Source organism: Exophiala mesophila (genome assembly GCF_000836275.1).
Source record: "Exophiala mesophila strain CBS 40295 unplaced genomic scaffold supercont1.1, whole genome shotgun sequence".
Classification (NCBI taxonomy): Eukaryota; Fungi; Ascomycota; class Eurotiomycetes; order Chaetothyriales; family Herpotrichiellaceae; genus Exophiala; species Exophiala mesophila.
In genome coordinates this window covers 26,493-36,958 of record NW_015622504.1, presented here as the reverse complement: position 1 = coordinate 36,958, position 10,466 = coordinate 26,493, and the positions used below count along the sequence as shown (strand labels likewise).

At 50.9% G+C, this 10,466-nt stretch overlaps 2 protein-coding genes across 2 annotated transcripts; both read left to right on the top strand.

The window, feature by feature from the left end:
* Positions 1-1,250: 1,250 nt before the first annotated feature.
* PV10_00010 (uncharacterized protein) lies at positions 1,251-5,340 on the top strand (the record flags this gene model as incomplete). The annotated part of the gene is made up of 5 exons (XM_016364031.1): positions 1,251-1,399; positions 1,479-2,316; positions 2,370-4,462; positions 4,520-4,580; positions 4,636-5,340. 5 exons carry the CDS (start codon positions 1,251-1,253, stop codon positions 5,338-5,340), a joined length of 3,846 nt encoding a protein of 1,281 aa, XP_016227680.1.
* Positions 5,341-5,841: 501 nt separating this feature from the next.
* PV10_00009 (uncharacterized protein) lies at positions 5,842-7,479 on the top strand (the record flags this gene model as incomplete). The annotated part of the gene is made up of 1 exon (XM_016364030.1): positions 5,842-7,479. The coding sequence occupies one exon, from the start codon at positions 5,842-5,844 to the stop codon at positions 7,477-7,479; it is 1,638 nt and encodes a 545-aa protein (XP_016227679.1).
* Between the last annotated feature and the right edge of the window lie 2,987 nt (positions 7,480-10,466).

Sequence of the window (10,466 nt, the reverse complement as noted above, 5' to 3'; positions counted from 1 at the left end):
AATCACTGGAGTGGCGTGTAAGTCGACCACTAATCATTGAGCCCTTGATATTCTGCTCCCGGCTCGTCTTGGAGTTTGTGACACTGACCGGGTTTGATCTTTCCAGATGTTGCCCCATTCCTGGGTGCGTTGGTTGGGTAAGTTTCCCATTCCTTCTTCATGCACATTATAACTGATGATATCCTCTCAGATCAGCATATTCTGGATGGTTCGGAGACCGATTCCACCTCTGGATGGCTCGACGAAATGGTGGCATCCGAGAACCAGAACAACGTCTGTGGCTATACATCGCATGCTCACTCGGCCTCTTGACGGGGTTGCTGCTCTGGGGTGTTGGCTCTGGTCGCATCCATTGGTTTGGCGTGCTTTTTGGTGCATTTCTGCTTGGGTTCACCGGTGTATTAGGCGGAGCATCACCGATCGCGTACATCAGTGATAGTTATCCTATGGTGAGAACAGCGAGGACCGATTGATTTGTCTTTTTTCTGACATGTTTCAGCTTCTTGGGGAAGGTATGATCACCATGACTCTGATCAGGAACACCATGGGTTTCGCAATGGGGTATGCCATTACACCATTCTTCGAGAATGTTGGAATCAGAAACACCTTCATCACCTGTGCCTTCCTCGCTCTGGGTCTCACAAGCACTTTTCTCATCTTCATCTTCATTGGAAAAGCCGAGCGAAAGAGGACCACCGCGAAGTACTACGAGTACGCCGCCAATGCGACTATGACGCATTGAAGTGAGGCGAATGTACGGTGTGTACTAAGAAAGGGGAGACGCTGGCAGAAGTTTATGAATGGTTACTGTGTTTGTGTCTCGGACGATCTTGATATCTGCATGTGTCAATCAATCCAATGGCAAAGATGATTTGCACGGTGATAACAGTTAGCCTAATCCTTCGCCGCGAGAGGCAATAATCTCTTCTCCGCATCGTCAAAGCGCCGTAAATCAGTGTCGTTTGTAAGGTTCTCGACCTGAGACGCTACCGACACGCATTTGTTGGACCTGTTGATGACTTGGCGCAAATTTAAATACGTCCAAGTCCGTCATCGCCCCTCCTCGGCTCTGCTGCCTCGGCCAGCACCCGCAGTTGAAGAGATAACAGCGGGTGCATTCTGCTTATCTGTGCCACATCATGCCCCGAATGTATTCGATTCCCATATAAGACTGAGGCTTTTTCAATATTCAGACCGTGTGAACTGAGCACTGAAATTCCACGAGTCACCACTTGCTCCAGTTGGATAAGATGGCACGCCGTCAGGCATTTGCCTGTTCACGGTGCTTTCGCAGAAAAAAGCGCTGCGATGCCAAATTCCCGGCCTGCAGTAATTGTCAAGCTGCTGGCGTCGAGTGCGTAAGCATTGACCGCGAGTCGGAGAATGATGTTCCAAGAAGGTTAGTCCCTATCATATACGCACAGGACATACCTGGTCCACGAATGCTGTCGACACGATCAATGCTAACCGCACTTTAGCATCGTCAAGTTTCTGGAACAATCAATTGCCGAGCTGGAGATCGAGATCAGTACAAGGGACGGAGACAAAAACGTCAACCCGGAGACGGGGACAGCCTTCGAAATCCTCGCAGAAGGTTCGTCCAGCACTCATATCGGTTTACCACGCCCGGAAGAGTCTGCGGACCATGCTATGGCGGTTCTCTCAAAAGTCACTGCCGACGCGCAAAATCTACTCTGTGGCACGGACGTCATCCGAAACAGTGAAGAGCTTCCCTATCTGAACGTGATGCTGCATGAGGCCCACCTCCCTACTCCCTTGTGGCGGGCCAATGCTGGCGACGAAAGACAAATGAGCATTCCACTCAGGAAAGGCTTGAAGAGCTTTGTCCCTGTCTCGGTCGCCAGAACGTTGCTGGACACCTACATTTCCAAGATCCTGCCGCAATATCCCATCTTCCTGGTGAATGACCTCGAGGACCTCTTCAATTCCGTTTATGGGCCGCTAGACCATCCCAACGCTCCAGCGACACACTACTACATCATGTCCATGATCATGGCCATCACGACCATGACATCAAAATCGGATGATATCTATCGACCGTTAGCATTGGCGGAGTCCCTCCATACAGAAGCACGGGCCCATGCGAGTGCTCTTGGTACGACAAGCATCCAGTCCTTGCAATGCCTGCTTCTCTCCATCCAACTCGGTTTCCTTTTGCCTCACACTGGCGATCTGGTTCACTTGGTCAATGAAGCCATGCGACTAGCTACCGAATTGGGCCTGCACCAGGAGCGAACAGTGCCGCCAAGGATGCCCTCATGTATCATTCAGTTCAGGCGTGCCTTGTTTTGGTCAGTAAGTCGGACCCTCCCTGTCTAATGAGGAGCTGCAAGTCTTAACCCTATCAGTGTTATATATTGGACAGATCAATCAATCTAGTAGGCCACCGGTGCTTCGCCATTCGGGACGAGAACATCTCCATTCAATTTCCCGACCCGCCACCGTGCGCGGGCATCAGCGATATCAATGGACAATCTCCTGAGACGCTAGACTACTTGAGATTTATCAATGGTATACGCCACAGGCAAATCCAGTCCGAGATATGCGCCGTTCAATTCTGCAATAAACCGTTTCCTCAGCCTTCATATGCCGACTGGCGAGAAGAAATGGGGCAAAAGGTCTTGAATTGGCGTACACAAGCTATGTTTGACAGCCAGGTCATGCCGTACTGGATAGAGCTCGCCACATGGTATAACGTCTTCACCCTCCACCGGCCTTGTCTACCAAACCCCAGTCCGGATGTCACTTCGATAATCACATGCTTCACAGCCGCCGAGAATCTAACCGCCTCATATTGGGAATCATGCCGCGAAGGACGTTCCAGGTTTCCTTGGCATACAATTCACAATTGCTTCGAGATCGGCATTGTTCTGCTTTACAACATCAGGAGCCAGTCCACCTCCTTCACAGACACTCTGCCGAACGGCCTCACTTCGGCATTAGACGTACTCAACAAAATCTCAAATATTTTCTGTGCCTTGGCTGACCGATGGCCGGCAGCGTGGCAATGTGGCGAATTCTTCGACAAGGTCAAAAAGGAGGCGCTCAGGAGCTTCTTCAGCGTTTCTGGGACGTCTAAGCCTAGCAATTTCTCAAACAATCTCGTCATCATCGACGACATGGTACTACACCGCCCAGGTGACACGCAATATGTTCCAGCTTTTGGAGGACGCTCAGAGTTTGACTTCGGTAGGGAGATGGCCAATCTACAAAACTGGCGCAATATTAGCCAGCCCATGGAAAATATCGAGGTTCAGAACCTGAACAGCGTTGAATTCTCTACCTTTGACCTGGAGTTTGACGATGTCGACTGGTCACAGTTTGTCTCTCTTTCTGCCTACAGCGATCTGGATATCTTACCTACTCTCGACGTAGAACCTGTCCTGACACAGGTGGAAACGCCATCAAAATTGACATTTGACCTCTCATCCACCGAGCGATACCTTGAAATTGCCTTCAAACATCTGCCACCTTGCAGATACTGCCGAAAACGGAGGACCAGATGCGATCGCATGCTGCCCTCTTGCCGCCAGTGTACAAAACTGGGCGAAGAGTGCAAGTTTTATGACCCCGTTCTGATGAAGGACATCCCCCGGCAATATGTCTGTGCCTTGAAAGAGAATTACGAGAACCTCCGGTCTGCGTTGAAGAAGGCTAGCAGCTCAAGCCGGGGTACTCCCATTCAACAAGAAAAGAAAACCTCATCCTTGTCAGCGACTAGTTTCCCCGCACGCAGGCATGAAAATCAGGCGAACGACTTCCTGAACGAGGACCACACTCTGGCCGAGGCTGCCTCGAAACTTGGTTCTATGAGCGTCTTCGACCAGCTCTTTCGGCTTGCTTCAAAAATGGCCTTGATGGATATGCCCCTCTGTGTTGTTTCTCCCCCTGGATTGGAGGAATTTTTGCAATCCATGCTCGCTCCGGCTCGACCCAGCCGCGGAGGAACAAGTACTAGTCCTCCTCATCATGTGGCCGAAATGCTTGTACACCAGTATCAGCACTCAATCGAGCTGTTGTTTCCTATTCTGGGAGCTGCAGTTCCCAAAGTCGCAGTTGATATCGCATATCGCAAGACGAGGGCTGGCGATTCCGCTACGACCGAAATGAATGTGACATTGTATCTTGTTTTGGCCATTACAACTCGAACGCTGAGCAAGAAAAATCGCGACTTCAAAGACTGGTCCATGACACTATTTGAGCGCGCGAGAAGTGAGCTTGGTACCGTGATGTCTGCATTAACTTATCCTTCGGTGCTTTCAGTGCGTCTGAACCTTCTCGTCTGCATGTATCTCTGGCTGGATCCTGCAGCAGGCAATGTCTGGAGATGGAGTGGCCAGGCTTCGCGATCTGCCATGGATCTGCGAAGAGTGCTATACTCGCAGGATAATCCCTCATGGGACGAATGGATCATCTACACGACTTTGTTCCGAATGGAGACGTGAGTATTGCGCAGTTCCTTAAGCCGTCACCGAATCTTCGTTAACATGGCCATCAGCGATCTCAGCGTCTCATATGGGCGACCACCGCAACTCATTGAGGCCGAGGTTCCGGCTAATGTGAGTGTATCGCACTACTATACTTATGATAGAGGTTACTAATTTCATCTCGAAGATGGAGATCCCAACCGACCAGAGGGTGTTCCCCCACCTCCTCTACGAGCTATCACGGTTCAAATATCGATCTCACGTGGCAAGTCTAGGCTCGCAACTTGGCGACCTCCAAGTCCAGGCAAAATTGCAGGGCTGCAAAGAAGGGATCGAAGCATGGCTTGGGAAGTGGACGCAGAGTATTCACTCGGTATGCGACAAAGGGTCCGACAACACCACCGCCAGGGCTAGTCTCATCTCGTGGCTTGAGGTGTACGGCACGTTTCACCACTCTGAAGCGCTTCTGCGGGTTCACATGCAACCAGTTGGAGAACAGACTTCGGCGCCCGAAGCTGTGGCTGTAGCTCGAGAGGTCATACGCAGCTTCTCTAGCCTCTATTTGGGCCAAAGTTCCATCGTGGAAGGCGAGCTGTTCCCCTCCAGTGCTCAGAAGCCAACCCTGCTCCTGGCGCCGCTTCCATGGTCAGCTGTACACTCCATGTGTGCAGCCGGGGTGTTTCTCATGGATGTCCTGACCAGTGAGCAGGATCTCGAGGTCGTGGAACGACTGAAACACGACATCGAACTTTGCATATCACTGCTGTCATATTTAGAGAACGATTCGGATAATGCAGCAGCAGGACTATCTAAATCTCTCAAAACACTACGCAAAGCATGCGGCGAAAAGCGATGGCCTCAGCAAGGGGCATGCGGGGACATCCTAAGCTGAGACAATACTTTGCTTGCGAACTTTATCGCAAGCCGCGGAAGGGTGGCAACCACACATCTCGCCTTATTCCGACAGACGCTTATTGGCGTTTCAATGACCTGCAATCGCAGGAATCCGGCTCGTGGGGCCCAGCCTAACACCTATCTCGGTCTCCCGCCAGGGAGACAGGTGTTTACTGTTCTATCTCAGTGCATCTAGCAAAGAACGATATTAACCTATTAAGTTGGACACGAAAATGGAGTGATCAAGATTGTCCATCCTTGGCTCCTATGAGACAACCTTTGACCATTTTTGAAAAGATGGCTTCGGCCTCGGTATGAAGCATTGGCAGCCAGTATAATTACTGATCTTGGCCCTTTGACTGGCCTGAACGTTCACTTCAACTGTAACTGCTGCTATTCCTATCCTGTGCGGCGACAGGCTGTTTGGACCATTATCATACCTCTCCAGTATCGGAAGCTACCATGATAGGTAGCTTCCTCAACCCACTTCCTCGCCACCATGCCAGAGCAGGCCCCCGCGGCGAGCTCGGGCTCAATGAGACCAGACCAGGTTCCAATCGGCACAAAATCGACTCACTGTGCACCCAAGGTGATGGTAGTCTCACCAAGAGAATATCGAGAGGACGTCGAGGTTCTCGACCTGCAAAGGAGTCGTACAATCTCCTTAAGCCTCGGCCCCAGATCCCCCCAGGATATCGTTCCGGTGGCACCAGCGGTTGATATTGACGCTGAACAATACACACGGTTTACGCTGGCCCGCAAAGTTGTCATCACCTGTATCCTCGCATTCTGTGCACTGTTGTCACCAGTATCGTCGACAATGATCCTTTCGGCCATCCCGGAAGTCGCTGCGGACTACAACACTTCGGGAGACATGATCAGCGTGTCCAACGCACTTTACCTGCTTTCGATGGGCTTCTCCGCTTGCTTTTGGGGTCCCATGTCTAGCGTATTTGGACGTCGTTGGGTCAACGTTGCCTCTGCAGTGCAATTTTGCGCGTTCAATATTGGCACTGCGCTCGCACCTAACCTCGGCGCCTATTTTGTCTTCAGGATCTTGACGTCGTTTCAGGGTACAGGGTTACTGATTGTCGGTAATTCATGTCTTGCAGACATATACGAGCCGACAGCCCGGGCCACTGCTCTTGGATGGTTCGCCCTAGGGACCATTGTCGGGCCTGCCTTTGGTCCCTTCATCGGAGGCGTCATCGTCACTTTCCATTCCTGGAGAGTCATCTTTTGGGTCCAAGCCTCACTGGGTGGGCTGGCGACTGTTTTGCTGTTATTCTTCCTACCGGAGACAATACCACGGACGAAACTTAGGACGCTGCAAGCGATACCGAATCCAACGAGTCGAGTTGTGAAGGTGGTATCATGGATGTCTCCTTGGCGTGTTGTGGTTCTCTTATTCTCCTACCCTAATCTTTTGATCACGGGGCTCGCCTCTAGTGCACTGATTTGGAATATGTATTCGATCTTGACCGCCATCCGATATGTGCTCAATCCTCGCTTTGATCTGACCTCCCCTATGCAGTCAGGGTTATTCTATATTGCCCCTGGATGTGGCTACCTTGCTGGAAGTCCGCTCGGTGGACGCTTGGCGGATAACATAGTCAAGAAATGGATTGGCAGAAGAGGCGGGGCGCGGATCGCAGAAGATCGACTTCGAAGCTGTTATATTTGGCTAGGAGTCGTCCTTCCAGTCTCGATCATACTATATGGCTGGAGCGTGCAGGCGGAGTTTGGCGGCATCGGTCTCCCTGTGATCACACTGTTTGTTCAGGGAGCCGTACAGTGGCTCTGCTTCCCCTGTCTCAATACCTATGCTCTGGACGTCATGCAAAGTCATGGTCTGTCAGCCGAGGTCGTTGCTGGCAACTACATGATCCGTTACTTCTTCGCAGCACTAGGCAGTGCCATTTGTCTTCCGGCGATCAATGGGATTGGTGTTGGCTGGTTCAGTACCATTAGCTCGTCATTTCTGGTCTTTGGGGCTGTTGGAGTGTGGGCGACCATCATGTGGGGTCCATCCTGGAGGAATCGAGTTGATGCACATAAAGATAGACGCCGTGCCGAAAGATCGAGAAAGAGAGAAGAAGCCCGGGATACGGAGGTGGGACCTTCAAGCATGGATTAAGGTGGTCGAAATGGAAGCAGGGTAAAGATGTGCCAGTCCATCTATTCACAGGCCTCCATACCAACATTATATTGCTCCAGTTTAATGCCTGCTCCACCGGCTTCTTAGCCCACTAGTGATTTGACAAGCGTAAGATATCACTGAACATCACGTAGACAAATTATACAACTTGAGTCTGAGGAATGCCTTGGCGTGCTTGCTGTTGCCTCCAGGCTTCTGCGAATTATCGATCGGTAGAAGGCGCTTTGTTCCTTGGGCATCGACAAATCTGGTTTGCATTAATAAACGATATAGTCTAGTCAGCGACTCTGAGCTCGATAGCATCCTAGCCGAACATTCTGATCACGCTGACTCTGTAGAGAGAAAGACGACTCCGCCCACATTACACAGCATGGTCACCAGACGTTCTTCTGCGGATAAGTTTTTGTCTCGTGATTATCGATTTTGGCTTTCCTATGCTTGCGTGGGACTTCTTGTTTTCTTTTGTGAAGATTTCAAAATTTGCTCATGCACTGACCCATTCTGGCTCTCGGGACGACTCTCTGGGACACCCGTAACCACGACCCAGAGCGAATGGCCGACGGAAAGAATAACCTTCCGCTCACTATCCGCGGATCGTACTCCCCGCACTATCCCGCATATCCACGGAGTAGTGCATCATGCGTTACCACTACCATCCCCGCTTCTCCGCTGATGGTTGGAGCGTGCTGAAACGCGCGGCATTTTGACTACTCCAGCTGTTCCCCTCTTCCATCAGATCCAGTTTGAGCGACACATATAAAGTCCTGCTGGGCGGCTTGAAAGCTTGCGCAATTCAAGCATCCCAAGTCTTGCCCAGAAGCCTTGGCCAACTCTTGTCATCTTTGGAAAGATTCGATTTCTGCGCAAAGATAAAACACTAGATTTTCGAGAACCAGGTCACAGTGACAGGCAGATACTCACCAACGAACAATGCGTCCTTCAAGGCATGCGGTGGAGCCTATGAGCACCGAGACACCCCGTGAGGTTTACAACTATCGCGTGTACGTCCTGGCGATTGTCGCTTCGTTCGGCGCTATCATTTTTGGCTATGATCTGGCCTTCATTGGGACAACACTTTCCCTCGACTCTTTCAAAAAGTCAGTTTGCAGATGGCTGTCTGGCATTGATGCGTATTAACCTCAGTAAACAGGGATTTCAAGCTGGAGGGTAACACGGATGCCTTCTCTGCAAATATTGTCTCACTGCTCCAAGCTGGATGTTTTTTTGGATCGCTCGCAGCAGCTCAGATTGGTGATAAGTTCGGCAGACAACGGGCTCTTATCTTATCTGGTATCATTTTCTGCGTCGGATCATTGATGCAAACAGTATCACATGGGAATATACCTGTCATGTTCACCGGCCGTGCGGTTGGAGGCGTGGTAAGACCCGTTGTACCTCTCCCATCAAACCCGGCTAATCTAATCTGCAGGGGGTTGGTGCGGCTAGCATGCTAGTGCCTCTTTACATTGCCGAAGTATCACCTCCTAAAATCCGAGGCCGTCTAGTAGGTATCTATGAAGTTGGAGTACAAGCAGGTACTTGCGTTGGCTTCTGGATCAATTATGGATTGAAGGTCAACATGGCGCCCAGTACTTCTCAATGGATGATACCGTTTGCCATTCAACTCATTCCCGGCGGTATTCTAATCATTGGCATGTTGTTCTTGCCAGATTCACCCAGGTACGACAAGTGTTCCGACCGAGTTCGCAGCAATTTTCCTAGTTCTAACATTCACTCAGATGGTATGCAAGAACCAAAGGTCGAGAAGTGGCCACTGCGGTGCTTTCCAAACTCCGAAACCTGCCAGCCGAGCATCCTTACGTACAGGAAGAGATCGACCGCATCATCAATCAAATCGAGTACGAACGTCAGTGTACCGTTGGTAAGGGCATCATGGCTGAGTTCAAGGAGCTTGCGCGACCTGGAAATCGCAACCGTATTGCTATTGGCATCACGATCTTCATTTTCATGCAGATGGCGGGATCCAACGCCATCAACTTCTACTCCCCCCGGATCTTCAAATCAATCGGCTTGACTGGTAGCAATACCGGTCTTTACGCCACGGGAATTTACGGCATTGTTCGATTCATCGCTGTCGTCATTGCAATGACATTTGTGGTCGACCGCTTTGGACGAACCAAAATGCTTATCTGGGGCTCGGCACTCATGTCCGCATGCATGTGGTACATTGGCGGCTATGTGATCAAAAGCAACCCCAGTGCATCAACACACATCTCTGCGGGTGGCTACGCCGCCTGCACGCTGATCTACATTTATGCAATCGGCTTCTGCTTCTCCTGGGCCGGCGTACCCTGGATCTACTGCTCTGAGATCTTTCCCCTGCGCATTCGAGGCATCGGCGTTGCGCTCTGCACCGCGACTCACTGGCTGATGAATTTCGTGCTCGCCCGAAGCGTCCCGTACATGATCACCAACATTGGCGGCGGTACTTATTTCGTGTTTGCTTCGTTCCTTGTCGCTGCGGTTCTGTTCGTATTCTTCTTCGTCCCTGAGACAAGGGGCCTCGATATGGAGTCTATGGACGAGCTGTTTGGCGGGCCACAAGCTAGTACCCTTGCTGCTGCTCGAGTGGTTGACGAAGAAAAGGCTACGAGTGAGACAATCGAGGGCAAGTAGGGTTGGTTTCCCATGTCTGCTGCCCGGCCTGGGTGGCAAACCTGTTCGGAAGCTATGCACTCTAGATGACGTCGCGTATCTAGTAATGTATCTATGTTCAATACAATGATTCAAGAATGACTTGTTTATTTGAAATGGCGTTTGGCACTGGGAAGAGGACCCCCCGATGGGTTTCGACCCTTCTTGCTCCTCTGGTTTCAGCGTCGAGATACATCGGTTCTTCAATTAGGTGTCAGCTTCTAAATAACAACGCTGTGAGTAGTAGACAGACAGCATTTCCTTCCCCGCGATAGGGAGCATGTATAAGCGATAATAGCAGGAAAACAAGC